Source organism: Gadus chalcogrammus, chromosome 3 (genome assembly GCF_026213295.1).
Source record: "Gadus chalcogrammus isolate NIFS_2021 chromosome 3, NIFS_Gcha_1.0, whole genome shotgun sequence".
Lineage (NCBI taxonomy): Eukaryota > Metazoa > Chordata > Actinopteri > Gadiformes > Gadidae > Gadus > Gadus chalcogrammus.
The window spans coordinates 23523802-23542381 of record NC_079414.1 but is presented as its reverse complement, the minus strand read 5'-3'; the positions used below and the strand labels follow the sequence as shown (position 1 = coordinate 23542381).

Sequence of the window (18580 nt, the reverse complement as noted above, 5' to 3'; positions counted from 1 at the left end):
CTCCCCCCACCCCCCCCGCCCCCCCCTGCCCTCCCTACTGCCCTCCAAAGTCCTGTCTTGGGACCGGACAGCCTAGGTGCCGTTGTATGGGCAGGGCATTTCTACATTAAAACATTGGTTTATGTTTTGTTGCTATATTTTTTCACAAAAGACGAGAGTATATTGATCTTATTGGTGGGATGTTGTCCCTCGTCGGTTTGAAAGCAAACCTTAGCTAGAGTAATGAAAATAAGTGCTACTAACCTTTTTTTCCAGTGGAATGTGACCTGCCGCTGTGTTGAACACAGACAAATAAACGACAGATATGTCTGAAAGAGATGGGGGGGGGGGTTAGAAGGAAGTACTTTTTGCTATTCTACTTTTTCTTTTGTCATTAAGTGCCTTTCAGAACAAGAACCATGGACTCATCTAACATGACTATTGAGCAAACGAAGAAAAAGACATCCGGGCCAATCCCCTTAAAGATGTAAAGTAAAATGCTGTGGTCTCTTAAACCATACGTTTATTAATTTTTTTCAATGAAACGTTTGTTCAAATGTATAATCTTACCATATTCGTTTGTTTTTTTTACTTGATTGAAGTTTTTACTTGACCTAAGGGAAAAGAATGAGATTCTATAAAAAAGTGCCATTAGTGTGTGAGTAGGTAACGCAGGGAATTCAAGGGAGAATAAGGGAAATCACAACAAGCAGTGTTATTTATGTCATTCTGTTTTTGACACGAGAGATTGATACAGTATTCACTTGTGCCACAGTCTCGAAAGCAAAGGGACGTACTAAATAGGGCTCTGTACATTTTTGCTTCTACGCATCTAAATGCACATTTGCGCACAGGCCTTGCACAAACAGTGTTTTCTACGACCACTTGTTATTTAGTAGTCGCTACAATTAAGGCAAGCTTTTCCATGTCTAATGCAGCAAATGCGCTCAGTAGCACAATATCAAAACTAGATAAGGGAATGTAAGGATAAGAAAGTAATTTCCAAAGGTGATTTCATCATGAAAAGCCCCAAGGCACTTTAAAGACTGTTTAAATTAAAAGGTAAGTGACAATCGATGAGCAGGACTGATCACAGGCCGGACTGCATACCAGGACAGTCTCCATCACAGTTGGACACAGAGCACAGAATAGATTATAAATATGGAGTTCACATCAAGGGTTGCTTTGTGCTGTGTCTGAACCGAGTCCTGGCTACATGTTTAGAATTTTGAAACCTTTGCTGGTAAAACAAAAAATAGATTTAATCAATTACTGATCATTATCTGCCTATATATGTGTACTTTGCTTTTGTGTGCATGTGTGTGTGTGCTTGTGTGCGAGTGTGTGTTGAGTTTTCCTCAGTCACAGCCTTCTCCATCAATGCTGTATCAATATACTTTGAATGTGCCACTTTAATTGAATGATTTAATGGTGCAATGCATCATATCATGTACTTTTGATGTTCTTTTTTTTTTTTTCATATTCTTGCATATTTTATATAACTTGTGACACTATGGGGGTAGATTATGATTGTATGAGTAAATGTTGCAGCCTGTGCGGTCTTGGCTGCAACATTTTCTCAAATTCCATCTTTTCCCAATCTTTCAGTTCTGTCATATTCCCAAAACATAGATTAGTGTGGTGATGTGCCCATGCAATAACTGTTATCCCTCGCTGTGTGTGTGTGTGTGTGTGTGTGTGTGTGTGTGTGTGTGTGTGTGTGTGTGTGTGTGTGTGTGTGTGTGTGTGTGTGTGTGTGTGTGTGTGTGTGTGTGTGTGTGTGTGTGATCAAAATAAGCAATTGCATAAAAATCCCAACAGCGAATACATGTAGATATAAGGTCTAGTTTCAGTTCAACAAATATTTCAGAATTTATTGAAAATGGGGAACTTGCTGATCCTTGTTTAGCTATCCACTACATTTCCATTAAAAGGAGGAGGGAGAACAGAAAAATGCACGAGAAACATGAACGTCAATCATTTCAGTTCTGTATTGATTTGAAAACTACTTGTGGTTTGAATGGGTTTTATATGTGTGTATAATATATATGCATATCACTGCAAAGTTATAGATTAGATAACCAGTTTATGCTGATTTTCTAAGTTAAGAGCTATTGGCCATATCACTCCTAGACATGAGTAAACTTTCTATATTTAAATCAAAATGAAGCTATGATATCAGCCCTTAATATGATGAAATGATGTCTCTGAATATACCTTCAGGCAATTTGTTTTGACTATGAAACAGTTCATAAAAAGAATAATTAATAATTACGCAAGACTTCTCGCCCCAGGCAGGCTTTTCAGAGTATTTTACACAAATTAAGAAATCTCCCATGCCACCAGGACTTCATGACTAACCTTGATTGACCATTTCACCCGCCATTTTTGCCCATGACAAAGTTGTTCGACTTAAATTGAAAGATATAAAAGTACAATGTGTGTGTTACCTTTCCTAATGTAGCTTTCATGTACCCTAGTGTGTTACCAGAACACTGTTATTAACCTGCCAGTGTGAACAAGGAATGTCCTGGATCAGTGCCTTTTGACCACAAACCCTGGTAATCATCCGCGTGTGTAAAATGCTTTTCTCTTGATCGTAGCAGCCATTTCATATGCCTTAAGGCTTCCATATGTCGTGAGTTGTATGAAAACTGTCATTCACTGCTGGGTTTTTAGTGATGTACGATTGTAATCAAAGCCGAGCTCTTCTGCGTTACAATCACAGCAGTAATTGACCTGACATGATGACGCTATTGCCCTGGTGTTTGTTTTTAATGAGCTTTTTTCGATTACCCTGTGAAGTAATCCAAATCCTGTTAATAGTTTCTCTCTAAGCAATCGCCCTGATTTGGGACAAAACAAATATTTATATCAGATGTAGGCCACGTGTACAGCATGTAGATTTAACTTATCTATGTGGGCACATCACCACTCCATCTATAGCTCACATCTGTACACAGAAAAATAAAGAAAGATTAAGTAAATGTCTCTGGCCCTGTGGTCTGTAAAGGTGACTTTTGGAGAGAGTTACATTTTGTGCATGGGGAAAAAGGATGTGGAGAGATTACTTTTCATACCTTTATGAGAGGGGAGCCTATGAGAGAGACAGTCACATAGCATTTTGTTATTTTATTTAGTTAGGTCTATTGAAACTGGATTGAGTGTATTTTAACATTTGGAGATGGACCACCAAATTACTTTAAATCATTATTGCTTAGTCAATGGTTTTGGGGGAAGCACAGTACACATTCAAACTAAAAGACAACTCTAATATGTATCTTATAATACCTATATAGAACCAAAGTTAAGGAATTCGGAGATTTACCACGCACATATCAACAATGTGGACAATGTTCAAATATTTTCATGACAACCTGTCACGTCATTTATATATTCTCGATGAGGTCTAGCTGGTGGTCCACGATCGCCCCTAGTGGCGATCTAACGCGAGGGCTCCACATAGGGCGTGATTGCGCGACCCCTCCCCCTCCACAGTCTATCTGGAAAAGGAAAAAAAACTTTTTTGTATCGAAGGAATCAACAGCCGCCATCTTGTCGTGGCTAGGAATTGGGAATTCGGTCGGACAGTATTAAAAAAATATTGCAATAAACATCCTTATCGGGCTATGACAATAGCCCTCTCCCGAAAACGTTATTTGACCATCGTCTGGGATATATGTTTTTTTCGACAAACGAAAATAGGAGCGGTCGGGTCGGACTGAGAAGCCCGTATATCTGATTTCCCCTTCAGAGTGCGGCGCTTTACCTCCTCTCCGTGCCGAGCAGCATTGTTTACCGCGAGGACGCAGATAGCAGACGGGGACTTTAGGACTATTTTTTTTATTTATAATATATTATTTGAATGCATTATTGCATTTGATTTGGTCTCGCACCATTTTTTTTTTGCATGCAGGAATTTGACGTCACACAAAATGGGCTCTTTGAAGATCTAAAAACAACGAGTCGCAGCGCAACCACCACCTATGTTAACTTGCATACCTGTGTGAAAAGTTTGCGCTCGGTTCTTTTCATGGCACACACTGTGTTTCGGGGTATTTAAGGGCAATTATGTGGGTGTTGGGAGTTGGATTATCATGGGGTGAATGGCGGTGGCGAAGCGGGGCGCTATTGCATCTCTTTTGAAGACGCTAGATTCACCGCAAGGAGAGCTAACGCTAACTTCGCTAGTAGCAGGCAATTAGCTAGCTATTAGCTGGTTGGCTAGTGCTAGCACGCTAACGGCTTGCTAATGTGCTAACCAAGAAGGTGCAAGGGGGGACGAAAGAACCAACTTTTCCTGTCGTTAAGACCACTTGACACTCATAGCAACCCAAAAGAGATCGCGACCATGGCGGAGAACCTGCTGGACGTCGGACCACCCCACTCCAAGAGACCCAAGCTGAGTTCACCTGCGCTCCTAGCGTCGGATGGACCAGGTAAGGCCCAGAGCTGTCACAAATGGTAAACACTGACGCCGTGAGATGTCAGTGAATTACAATTATAACCCAACGGTTGAGGAAGATGCTAGAGACGTTTATGTGAGGTGCTATGAGGTTTTTTGGGGTCCGTGCTCCGCTTCCAGCGATGCGCTTTTATTACGTTCCGAGCCATGGTGTGCAACTTTGTCCAACATTTTCTAGGCATATGTAATCATCGTTTGTAATTAGGGAGGTTGTGTTATTCCGCTGCAAACTGTTTTAGTGCAATCAGTACGAGGGGTTCTACCCAAAATGCTAACCACTTATTATCCTTGCAGCCCTTAGTATGACTGTCCATTACTGAAAAACCCCTGCTGGAAAACAAGGTCCAATTCTAATTATTCTGTGGTTGATGCATCAAGTTTAGCGATTTATTTTCATTGGAAAGCAGTTCCAATGAACATCTATATTAGTCTTTGTGCTTCAAGGTAATTTGGTATGTTGTTGTTGAGGAGAGACAGAATGTGGTATGAGATCAGATAGCTTGTATCAAGAGGACTAACTGAACCGGTATGTGTGAAAGCCTTTTAAACACGTTACACTACTGAAATCTCGAGTTGACATGAAATCCTACATGGTTTAATGTTAGCATCATTTTGTGTTCACTTCGATAGTTGGTGCATTGTTCTCTTGTCTTTTGCAAAAATAAACTGAAGAGGGTACACGTCTTATAATGCTTTAAAAATAATATAGGAAGGAATCTGGACCCTGATAACTCATATTCAACCCTAATTTGGGCATAAACATATCACACATTTCTCTACCACATCCTATATTCATGACAACAGATCCTGTTCAGTTGCAATGTTAAGATATTTCACTGGATTTTGTGTTCGACCTAATGGACATACCCTGGATCTAGTTCTGTTATGCATTACCCTGTCCCAAAAGAAAGGTATGCAAGGAAATACACTTTGCGTGAGAAACATTAATTGACTCAACATTTAACCCACTAGTAAGTCCGCCCAAAGTGCTGTCATTTATGCTATTGCTAAAACAGCTTATTATGCCAGTGACTGTGCAACTTTTAAAAAGTGAGGATTTCCATATTTTGATCCATGATTATGTGTTATCATTATTTTGATAATCATGTTCCACACTTTGATGTGGTTGATCAATTTGCTGACATATCAGTCACAGAGACCAAAAGTCGCAAGCTGTGGGTCTGACAGAATCACAGGCACACTTCCCATCCTCAACCTCAGTAGTATTGCAGTCTGTGCTGTGTCCAAACCAAATGGATATGAACTCTGTTCTACCACACCGTAAATGAATGGAAGGCAAAAGCATCTCCATCATATGTGGCTTATAAGACCAGGTTATCCAAGTATCAAACCTTGTGCTCGATTCTGCTATTTCTCTGCCACTTTAACGTGGAGCATAGGTGTTCCTATTGACGATGCTAGCCATAGTCAAAAGTCATAATTGGCAGCATTTATTGTCTTGACAGATACAAGTGCACCTGTCAGCAGGGTTGAGCGGCGTTGACCGATGATATTATCAGTTGGATGAATCAGCGGAGTGCTCGTATATTTGTAATCGTCTCACTTGACTCGTCAAACGTTGATACAAATATTTCTCAAAGGTATGCATGAAAACCTTCTGATTCCATTTTTACATTAGTCTCTAAAATAAATTACATTGCGAATACAAGTCGTTCACTTCTCCGGCTCTGTCCTGCTCATCCTTAGCCTCTGCCCCGTGGGCTAATCTGGAGCCAGCGGAGCTATGAGCTCAAACAGGTATTGTTGTGGACTTACTCCATCCTGTGCTTGGGGGACGAATGAAAGAGATAGCGGGGGTGAGAAATTCCCCACCTCCAAAAGAGGCTTCTGTAGTCAAGAGTATTTAGTCTGTGTCGCTCCCCGGGACATTGCTCATAATGGTAGAGCTGATACTAAGATGCTCATCCACGAGCAGGCTACTAGATTGCAAGCCAAGCAAAGTCAAACCTGTCACAAAGTTGCCGTGGGCCGTTACCATGGGAATAACAACTCAGTCCCAATGACACCCCTCCCCCCACCTTCTCGCAAATAATGGAACTCTGAGCCCAAAACACATTTTTTTACTATTCCCCTGTGTCCTGATTCCAGCTGAAACTGTTGGTTAACTGGCTCTTTAATCATCCAATTTTCACATTGTGATTACTTTGGCACATGCAGTTGTGTGTCTGGCATGCATCGTTCCTAAATATAATAGAATAATGGATGAACAGGTAAACAATAGATTAAACCTCTAGAGATTTGATAAAAAAATAGGAATGCTGTGACGTAAATCCGAGGATATTTATCCATGACTCCATACAATTTAGCCAAATAATTCAATTTTAGTATCTGTATAATTGAACTAAAGGCTATTGAGAAATTGTCATTGTTGTTGAGGTATTGATACATATTATACATTGAAAAAGTAAGTAGTCTTTTGCCACTTTAAGTTAAAATATAGGCAGTAAAGCAAATGTGTAAATTGATGAATGCGTGATCATAGAATTGTCTTTTATTTTCATCCGGCTCGATAAAAAAGCAGTTTGAAATTGACCCAGCGTAGCCAATTCACAACAAAAGCAGCAGTCACAACAACGGAGATTTACGAGTAACGCAGCACATGGCGGGGGCACCACATGTCCACAGTGATCCATCACCAAGCGGTCCCGCCCCCGCCTGTTCAGGCCCAAGGGCTACCCAGGTGCCGCTGCGATGAAACTGCTCCTGTGGGACACTGCCTTGCACGGCTATCAGCAGTAAATTGCTGCAAACAATGAAGTTTGGGTGCTCTCCGTGGCAACAGTCTTGCATGATGGTTTTTGTTTACTATTATCCGGCTCCTGCCTCATGCAATGGGGCCCTGGCTAGGGTGCCGCCGTACCGCATGCAGTTGCTGTGTACATCTGCTGTTGTTTAGGAATCGCTAAAGATGGTTTCCAGTTTCGTCATCTATTACAATTTTAGATTTATGTTTGGGCCAATATATTTGTTTTACACCCCCTAAGAAGATAAAACGTTACATGGGTCCATGTGTATGCTTATTATGCACACACATGGACCCATCTGGCACCTTTGCAGGATCTGCCCCTCTATCCATTGCCTAATAAAACAATGAAGTCTGTCTCTTTTGCTGTCCTTCTGTTTCTGTTCCGTCTCATTAATCTTCAACATTGGCAGTTGGAAAAAATTTCAGCTTTGATGAAAGGACCTGAAAAACTTGAGGTTCATGAGGTGGTCATTGGGTTTTGACTTGTTCCAATGGGGTTTCCTTTCCACTTTCAAAAAATGGTGATGCCAGGTTTTATCGGAGGGTGGCAAGTGCTCGCCAGGGAGAGGCCAACGTCAATCTGATGTGGTGCAAACCCATCAACCATTTTGTTAAACATCATGTCATGTTTTGCACTGGCGCAAAAGTAAAACGCATTCACAGTAAGTGAATTCAGGCTGGTAGTAAGATGGCGAAATGAATAAACAGTGCTAAATGGTTTTCTTGACCTCCTGCCGTAGTGCCATGTGAATGTGCTAGCCTTAAAGCAGACTTTCCACACCTGTCCCTCTTTGGCCACAGATTCGGCCTCAGGGGTGGCACGACCGACAGCTGCAGTCTGGACCACTACTAGGTCCGCTTAAAGCTGCTGCCATGCCTATTTTTAGCTTCCTACTCCCAGACTAGAGCCACTGGGGATGGGGACGGGAAAAGACGGTAGATAAGTGAACTGAGGCCTCTGGGATGGGTGGCTAGGGAAATGAAGGCACAGAGGCAAGACGCAAGAGGGAGGAGAGTGTGACGTCTGTAGTGCGAGTTGTGCTCCCTCCTTCTGTTATTCTCCTGATATTTTCAGTGCTAGCGCCCCCTGGACGAGCAGAGAACCTCAAAGATAAAACTCAGGCAGTCCGTGTTTAAGCTTTTTTAAAATGGCTTTTCTTGGAAGAAGGTTGACCAACTGAAGTGGGCGAAGGTACTATGGCTTGGCGGGTCAACTGGGGCCATGTGTCCCTCTGACGGAGCCCCTAGTTGCGTGATGGCAGGGGAAGCGGCATAGGGGGGGGGGGGGGGGGGAGTCCAAGCATGGAGCTTGTGTTTACTTCAGCGAGCATGGGGGAACTAAACGCCTCATTACGAAGCCTTTGTCCGGCTAAACACGAACGTAGACAATCAACGGCAACTGATGGCACGCATGTGAGGCTGCGCAAATCTCCTGCACCGGTCCAGTTTTAGCCTTCTGTGACCACTGGGCTGGCAAGTGTTATACTAAATAATAGATAATTCCTTAAACGTTTTACTCTTTCATGATTCACCATATCAAGCTGGAGGATTATTACATCATAAGATCATGCCACGGCTTAGGCTGGGGCTGCACTCCATGTTTGACTGCGATCACCTGGGAACCTGGTTCACCTGGGAACGGGGAGGTGAGGCCGAGATTGAATAGATCAATTGTCGGTGTAATGTAATGACGTCAGGCGGTATGAGAACATACTTAGTTTTTAACAAGCTTGACTTTGCGTCTTGGTGCCTCCAAGGACAACACCACTGTATTGAATGAAGTATAGCGTGAAGTTTGTATGACTCAGTCATAGTTCCCCAAACACTAATTTGCTATCTTTGGGCGTAGTGGTTTGCATTTCCCCACGTGTCTTAACAAGTTGCTGATTCACACACTGATTGCCATTTTAATTATGTTGTAATGTGATTCAGAAATGAATACGTCTATTTCTGCTCGGCTGTGTGCTGCCAGACAATTGACACTCCCATGTGCACATCTATACCCATTCAGCCGCTGCCTGTCAATGTTGACATGCTAATCACTTTGGTTTCGTACGTTATGCTCACACTTCCTCATGGGTGTTCGAAACAGGATACAAGTTAGATTTTCTATGACACAGATTCAGATTTTTGTCTCTATCAGGGCTCCGTGGGGATAGACCTAGGGAACAGTGGTGCTGATGCCGTAGTGACGGGGAGAGTGGATAGAGACAATTAAGAAATCTCTGCCTTTAAATTTGAACGGTCGAGTCATTGTTCGAAACTTTGCTGTGTTGAAGGCAAGCAGGTTTTCGTAGTATAATGTTTGCTCGATCTGCATGATAATCATAGAATAAAAAAGGATGGAGGCCTAAGATAAGGGAAAATCATTACATATGAATCATGGAACTGATAAATTGATAACGAAAGACAAATGCTTGACAAGATGTGTTTGAATGTGAATGTGCTGCATGTTAAAATTGCACATATTGCGCACCTTGTTTTGTATGCAATCTATTGTAAGTAACACAAGGATGTGGCTGGTTCTACCAGACTCTCGTACTTCATTTCATTTCATTTGTACAGAGAGTCTGGACCTAATCAATTGACAAACGTTAACTCACTTGAAGGCGGGTGTCTGTTGAAGTTTAACATGATTGGATCTGCCCAGTGCCACTCTGGATCTGCCATAACCAATCGCTAACGTTTGGTTGTGACGTATGTCATGCGCCGGGAATCACGCGCAGGTTGTACACAAACCAAACACCTTGCGCGTCTGCACGAAAATGTCCGTCAACGACAGCTGCAGGTTTTGTTCGTCGAATTTAATTTATCAGGGAAAAATTGCACATTGTAAATCAACTACCGACCTACAACAACAACTCAAACTGGCGTACGACTTCATCGTCATTGTTCTCAGACACGCCCTCTGTTCGCTGATTGGTGGCTGCTGTGGCGGCACCAGAAAACCAAATTACATACAGCAGGTCCAGACCTAGTACTGAAGGGAAATTCAAATTGAGCGGAAGTACTTAGGCGGGCGGAGCCAGGCTAACAAGGATGTACATCGACCTAAACAAATAAGAACTTTTGATGATCTATTATTGATCTATTCTCTGAGCCAAAATATTGGTTTTTGCGTTTAGTAGTATTACTAGTAGGGGTTTAGTAGTAATGATGATTTATTGTACATGCAGGAGAGGTGAGCGTGAATAATCATAATCTAAAGCCGGGTGCATCAAACAATGATATTAGGCAACTTTCAAAGTTCTAATACTCATGCAGGTAACTTTTTAGATGTGACATTTCTTGTCAATATCGTTACCTTTACCTCATATGCCAACATAGATGATCGATATGATACATTTACATCATCCCATCATGAAGTCAAGTTTGCTCTTTTTTTGTTTTGTTTTGAAATGCAGCACCGATTTTGGTCTCGGAATTAGCCCCAGGCTTCAATCAGTAACATGAACACAGATCATTTTCTATTAAGGACCAGCATTGTGGGGCTCTGTGGTATTAACCAACTTTTTGTTTTCTCTTTCCCTGTTCTCTAACTCTCCCCTGCCCCCTCATTCTACGTCTTTCTCCGCCAGTAGATTTGGGTTCTTTGTCCTGGGATGATCTCGAGAACGACCTTCCAGACGAGTTGATCCCTAACGGAGGAGACCCAGGCCCGATGGGGGTCCTCCTCCCCAACGGAGGTACTGGTGGAGCCACAGCCTCCATCGTCCCCGACGCCGCGGCAAAACACAAACAGCTTTCTGAGCTCCTTCGTGCCGGGAGCTCCTCCGGCCTCACGGCTGCAGGGCTGAACTCACCCGGGCCCCAGCCCGGAGGAATTGGAGTACAACGGACTACTACCCTGGGAAAGAACCCCTTGGGCCAGGGCTCCCAGAACACCCATTCGTCTCCCCAGGCCCAGAAGGCAGGCACGCCAACGGGAGTAGTGGGCCAAAACAATGGCGGCAACAACACAGGGACCATTGGCCTGAACTCATCCAGTTTCACCCAGGCCATGATGAACAATAACCAAGGCCACGCAGGACTCCTGGCCCAGGGAGGGCAAGCCCAGCCCGGACAGGTGATGAATGGAGGCCTGGGGGCTGGAGCCGGCCGCGGCCGGGGCGCTGGAGTAGTAGCAGGCATGCAGTTTCAGGGACAGACCACCGGGGGAGCACCGGGTATCGCTGCAGCGGCCAGCGTCTCCGCGTTGGCAGAGACCCTTTCCCAGGGAGGACAGCAAATGGGAACTCAGGCCAACCTAAATGCATCCCAACAGGCGGGCAATAGGAACAAGGTATACCTCACTTCCACGCACGTGCTCTGCCATGTCATTGCAGACACATTTTGGTTGCATTTTTGTAGCCAGAAGAGGGGTTGGGTGGTGTGGATGTTTTAGTATTTTGTAACTGTGCATTGATTTAGTGGATGTGTTAAACCTGCATGGTGCTAGGATAGTTTTTGGACTTTGCAGCTCTTAATGACCCAATTAACGAGTACAGAGATGTGCTGAGGCCAACAATAAAACAACCATACTTTTATTTTAATTTGTTGGTATTTGACGAAGCGACCTGCCAAAGATTGCTGTCTTTGTCATGCACATAATAACCCTGTCCCTGTTTGGTTTAAGGTTGCTCATGGAGGGTTTGCATGAGTTTTTTCCCACCAGTTATCTCCTTAGATGTTGGTTTTTTTCTGATCAGCCAAATGCACTGCTTGAGATTGGCTGCTCACCCTCAAGCAATGCTTTGGGGCGCAGCAACATTGCCTTAAACCATGAGCTAGAGCAACCAATTAACTGTATGGGGAGGAGCTACTATCCTTCAAAACAAACATGTTGTGAAACTTGGGAGTGTGTACGCAGATGTGCTCATTTAAAGCATTTAGAGGTTCAACCACCACCGTAGAAGAAGTAATTACATTTGGAAAAAAAGAAACCATTGCTAAAGTTTTCTTGGTGGAAAACATGGAACACTGATAATTGCAATTTTTTTCTGATTGGCCGATACAATTGGACAAGCGATGCATCATTCAGGCTCTAGTTAGGGATGTCAACGGTTAACCGTTAACCGGCTAGCCGCAGAGAATATTTTTGACCGGTTACGCATGTTGGTTTCTAGGTTAATTTGCAATTGTTACACGGGTCTTCTCAATGCCGTGGAACACTCCGTTCACTACTTGCATGGGCTCTTCACAACTTCCAGTGGTGAATTATATTTGATAATTCACCGTTGCTAAGTATAATTGACCGCTGTCAAGGAAAACAAAGGATTATCACTCCGTAATAGTGGTGCAACGGTTCACGGGTTACCCCGTGATCCGTACGGATCAACCCTCACGGTTCGGGGCGCAAGTGATCCTCGGATCGGCTGATAAAAAAAAAAAAAAAAAGTTGTGCGTTCACGTGATCAGCGCATGTTTAAAGGACAATTCCGGTAATAACATCATCAAGTATCGTAGCGAAATACAGTTTCTGTTGTGTTTTATTTGGCGTTCCGTAAATCCCATTGAACCAGACATGTTTATGTTTGGTTGTAGTCTTTTCGCTCGGTTCTCCGTATCAACAGTAGGGCTAGAACTGAGCGAAAAGACTACAACCAACCGCCCTTGCAATGAGCAAAGAGTCTTAGAAAACACGACAGAAACTGTATTTCGCTACCATACTTGATGGAAAAAAGAAGATGAGGATGTCTGCATTGCCTTGGGAGAGTGTAGACTCTAAACTGTCCCCAGGCAATGCAGACATCCTGAATTGTAAATCCAGGGTTAGGGATTATCTACTATCCATGTTAAAAAGGAGTAATGCCTCAGATTTTTTTAAATATTGACTATGCTTAAAGGAAGCAGGATTATTACTTAATTTTTCACTTTATTTTGTTTTTACACATTTGAAGATTTTATTTAAAGTCACATTTGTCTTGTTATCTTCATTGTTGTTGTTGATACGAAAATGATCCGACCCGTGACTCAGAAACCGTGACACGATCCGAACCATGAGTTTTGTGATCCGTTGCACCCGGACTACTTACGGAGTAAGTAGTCCGGTAACTTGTCAACTCCAGCATCTTCGGTTGCTAAGCGATGTCAAAGTCTTTGGCAGACTATTTCTATGCTGATCAACACTACGAATGCTGGTATCAAATAAATTGGAAAAAGACGTTATAAGTTATTTTTTCGTTTTGGCAAGTAGCCGTTTAATAAGCGAGATAATGTATAGAACGTTGTCAGTCATTATCGCAAATAAGCCCGGACAGGGGCTTATGTTATAAGGGGTGAAGCAATAATGACCGGGGTTCTATACATTATCATTACATTAACATACACGTTGCATATACACAGCTTCACATTTTACATTAAAATGTCAGCACCTCTAAATGGACAGCCCTTCGAAATGCGGTGCCAAAGCTCATTGAGTTATTGGAGCGTTGAACTTGAATTTCACATAATTTTGCGTTTTTTCGTATATCGAAAGCAAAATTAACCGAAACTGACATCCCTACTTTCAAATAGCACATTTAAATCTGATCGGTTAACCGGCTCGGTGGTCAGTCAAGAATATTTTACATTTTCGCCCTCCCGAGCGCTAGTATTAATATTTGACTGGCTCTTGGACGTTTATGTTTGCGTTAGTCACATGCTTTAACTTATTAAGTCTTCACAGCCTCACTCATTGTTGTAACTGCAATAGATTAGTCCAGCAATGTTTACTGGCTGGTAGTTGTTAGTGGAGTTCCCCTGCGTTCGAGAAATTATACAGTAATTCCTGCCAGGTACGCCCAACATCAAAGCTGAAAGTGAAACTGAGAGCATCATAATGCTGCTTTGTGGTTGAACATAAAGAATGTGTGGTGGCATGCGAAAAAGATCTTTGAGATACCACTTTAAGTGAGACGGATATTGCATATTTAACAGATATTCACACCCCGATAACTGCTATCTGACTCGGAGAACGCTATGACCGGTTATTATGTTTGTGCTAGTCACATGCTTTAACCTATCATAGTCTTCCCGGCTTCACTCGTTGTGGAAACTTGCATAGTTTAGTTCACCAATGTTTACTGGCTGGCAGTTGTTAGTGGTGTTTGAGAAGTTGTACAGTCATTTCTGCCAGGTACGCCCAACATCAAAACTGAAAGTGAAAGTGAGAGCATCATAATGCTGCTTTGTGTTTGTATATTTGAAGAATGTGTGGTGGCATAGGAAAAAGATCTTCGAGATACCACTTTAGGTTAGAGAGATATTGTATATTTAACAGATGTTCACACTCCGAATTACAGCTTTCTGACGCAGAGAACGCTATGACCGGTTATGAGTCCCACTGTGTCTAGAAGTACATACCTGCTGAGGAGACGGGGCTTCCGAGCGAAGCTGTCGTGCAACAGCACATCTCTATATAGACCCGTCGCTTGGTGATATTTGTTCACAATGGGCAAAATACCCTGTCCTAAACAGCACCTCGTCTAAAACGCAATTCAAACTAAATGGTCTTGCCTATCCTCGTGTAATTTCCGATAAATATATACAGGGTTCTCCACAAACAATGTTATGGTTGCGATGCTTCACCTTCTAACATTTTAAAATAATGCTGTCTCTACGAAGACAGTCCCTTTTTTGAAACTGTCAATTGGATAATCACGGTTTTATTAGAATAATGCTTCAAAAGAAAGATAGAACAACACGTAAGACGTCTGTCGCGTATTAGAAAGGACAAACCCGTCGAAAGATTCGATTTTAGGTATTTTTGTGTGTTAATGTAATGAGTTGGAACGGATGGCGCTGCTATGCGCGTCAGGTTTTGAGGCTAAAAAGGTGGTTTGTACAATTATCGTGCAAAGTGTCAATGATGCGCTATTAAAGAAAATGCGAGTAAACTATTCTGGATGATGGATCACCAGAAAATTACAATTTAATCGTAGTTGGAGGATATTGCCCACCTAGGAGCCTTTTATTATAAGTAGGTAGATCTTTTTGATACGGGAAGAGGAGAGTGGAGAGCTGGTTCGTGAACAGATGTCGAGGTCGCTGGTGGTAAAAATAGAAAGACATTTTATAACTTGCGTAAAGGGTATGAGTCTGTTCAAAAGAATGAACACCGATAGAAGGTACGTGACAAAGGACATGCCAATACTGCAACAAAGCAACTCATAAAGGGGTGCGACCAAAGTTGCTAAGGCCTGGAGCCATCTCGTTATGCAACGGTGAATGGGATCCTGTTTAATGTGGTTTGAAGCGTCCTAGATTGACTGATTTGGAAAAACAGAATTAATTGGTGGTTGACAATCGTGTGCAGGAATGAACTGCACATGTGCAAATGCTGTTCCAGGGAAGTTTCAGATTGTGCACAATGGCCCTCCCCAGTGCCAATAATTTACTCCGGGCTCTCTGTGCAATCATGAATCATGTTTCTCTGAAAAGACATGCGCCATGTTGTTCAGATGGTTAAGTGTGTTGTAGGCATGGCTGGCTCCTTCTCTTTAGTTCGGCCTGTGAGACATTCCACCCGTGGCGGTGCCATTGGCAGTGTGTGTGTGTGTGTGCGTGTGCGCCAAAAGGGTTCCTTTACTCAAGCCTGCCATCACAGTGGTTGCATAGCCTATCGGTAACAAAACGATTCATTTTGTGCGCGGGCGCGTGTCAGACAGGCTTCCACCACCACACACTGATAAACGGAAGATAAACAAACTTCTCTGCGAGAGACTGCCACTAGAAAGTGTGTGAAAGAGGAAGCCTTTGTCTGTTTGGGTGTGTGGTAATGCTAAACCAGCCCCCATGTAATTATTATGTCACCAAAAACCACAGGATGAACAGCTTTGTTACGGGCCGTGAGTCTCAAGCCATAGAGCTTTTGAGTGTAGGATGTAAGTCTTTTCCGCCCGCATGTGTGACAAAGTGAGTGTGGCTGTGGGTGTCGCGCTTCTTTTGATTCTTGTGTGCAAAAGACCGAGCGAAAATAACTAGGTTTCCGCTCTTGCGTGATCCTTGTGTGGCTTGCTTGCAGGCTCCTTGGCCCGTCTGGTACTCTTGGAAAGCTTTTGATTGTAAAGGTCTTTTATCAGAGGATGACGAGGAATGCCGACAGCCAGAAATGGCTCAATAATTCAGTTGAATGTATTTGGCTCCTCTCTTTCTCTCTCTCCCCTCCTCTTGTCTGGTGTGTCGGTAAGGTGATGAGAGGATCGCTGGAACAGTGCCCCCTCACTCTGCTGGGAGAGCAGGGGAATGAAAGACGGAGGGGCTTGGCGTAGGTGTGCACTCTCTGGGGCTGTGCTGAAGGGCTGCCAACGCGCGTGTCTGTCGCAGACGGGGCGTTTATTATCGGTGTTGGGAAGGTGTCAAAGGCCCGAGGTGTGGGAGTTTGCCTGTTTGGTCTGACGAGGCCAAGTCTCCCGTTGTCTGCCAGGAGCTTGAGGGTTCAGGAAGCAAGAGCAGACTCTGTTGTCTGCCCATTTGGATGGTTCAATGGGCCAGTGGATTCCCGCTGACTCCCTGTTGGGGCTTTGACTTTTGCCCAAAAATCTTATTCGAAGTTTGTTTGTTTATTAATATTGGAATATTTATTAATAATATTTTGACCATTAAATGCCTTCAGTAAGAGCTGTATTGGGCTTCGCAAGGTTTGTTTACCGCGTTGCTATGGTTACCGGTCTTGCGTGTTCCAACGGTTTATTAGGTTTCTAATAAATCGCTGTCTATATCAATACTTCATTCACTGCCTCTTCCGTGGTCATTACAATATTATGAATGGACTACGTCGGGTTCTCCGAAGTCTCTCCCTCTCGGCCTGCCCACAACAGGTTTGAATATTAAGGGCTGCCTAATATTCGTTCGAATTTTGATTTATTTTTTGATAACGAAGTTCGGAGTCAAAGCCCTACTTACTGTGTGGCCTTAGTATTTAGGTCTTTAGTCAACCAGATACAGTCTGGAGTCGACTGAAACTCAACCAGCTCTACGACCAATCGATTGGTCGATGGGGGGGCAAAGGTTAGCAGAAAAAGATCTGCATGTCATCTCTAGATAAACGTATGCCTCTTTTCCAACGAGCGGTACGATGCGGCTCTGAGCGGGAAAGCTCGGTTGCGCTAAATCTTGCTCGCTTTTCCATGCGTTTGGCGATAGCTGCGGCAGCTACGTATGTGATATCATAGTAGATCAACACAGTGTAGCCTGCTGATAAATTAAATGAAAAAGGAGAATGCGACACATTAAAAACAAAGGGCAACAATGGGGGACGCCCAAGAAGGGCGGCAACGTTTTGATAATAGGTACGGCTCAGCGCGCTCATTTTGGAAACGCCAATATAAGCGGACCGCACCGAACCGTAGCACACCGCTCAGATACAATGCATTAGTCTGCCACAGTGCGTTCTACTCTATCTGCTTGCCTAAACAACACCTTAGTGCTGTTTGGCGAAGGTCAGTGGGTTTCAGATCCACTCCTGCTCCGACTGGGCTAATGCAGAGCTTCAATATGAAGTGGCTCACACACCGGACGAGCCACGGAGTAACACGGCAGACAACACGCTTAGTATACAGTAGGGGTGGGAAAAATGATCGATTCTTCGATGCATCGCGATTCTGTCGGGAACGATTCTGTCTAGATGCAGATAAATGAACTTCAGTGTGTATTGGCCAATCAGATTTGTCTTAACATGATTGCGATTCAGCCTACGCATAGCATGCACACAAACTCGCAGCCAGACACAAGAACACCTTCTAATTCAAGAGCAGCTTTTTCTTTAATGACATAGAAAAGAAAGATTAGAAATAATATAAAACTGAACCCTATATTTTCACATAGTGCCATATTGTGTTGTAATGCAAGCTGCATTGATTATTGCATTGTTCATACAAAGTTTGTGACGAGCTTTTTCTCTAATAAAATATTAGATAAGTTAATTCATCTGTTGATGTCGTTAATGATCATCACAAAAGTAGGAAGTGATTAGCAAACTTTGAGGAACAACTCGGATGTATATTTTTTTTTTTTGAAAATCCCGCAAGGAAATGTAAATTTGTTGCTTCGATAATCGTTTTAGAATCGAATCGTTGACCTCATAATCGAATCGTGAGGTGCCAGGAGATTCCCACCCATAGTAAAAGACGCACGTCGGAAGATTCCGTTTTAGTTTTTTTTTTTCTGGATTTAATAGAATGGGTCCCAATGGATGACGCCGTCGTTCGAGCCAATTCTGTGTTCACAGAATCGCAGACAATATGAAAAAAACTAAAGATATCCTTTACGATTTTAGATGATATGTTGGTTAAGTTAGTTTGGAGCCAGCTAGTAAATTACGACTAGCTGGCCTCCTTATGGGCGAGTTCAAAGTTGTGATTGGATCTCCCGTGTAATACTCTATCAAACCATATATTCATTTAAACTAA

The 18580-nt window shown here is 43.0% G+C and overlaps 1 protein-coding gene across 3 annotated transcripts in view; it reads left to right on the top strand.

Moving 5' to 3' along the window:
* The first annotated feature begins 27 nt into the window (after positions 1-27).
* Positions 28-18580, top strand: part of crebbpa (CREB binding protein a) — a 45656-nt gene continuing 27103 nt past the window's right edge. For 2 of the 3 annotated variants that reach the window (XM_056586809.1, XM_056586807.1), the window contains exons 1-2: positions 28-4418; positions 10790-11493. In XM_056586809.1, the coding sequence (XP_056442784.1) occupies positions 4331-4418; positions 10790-11493 (792 nt within the window). In that variant the 5' untranslated portion in view covers positions 28-4330. The remainder of the gene's footprint in view (positions 4419-10789; positions 11494-18580) is intronic. The other variant, XM_056586808.1, reaches the window with a different exon arrangement.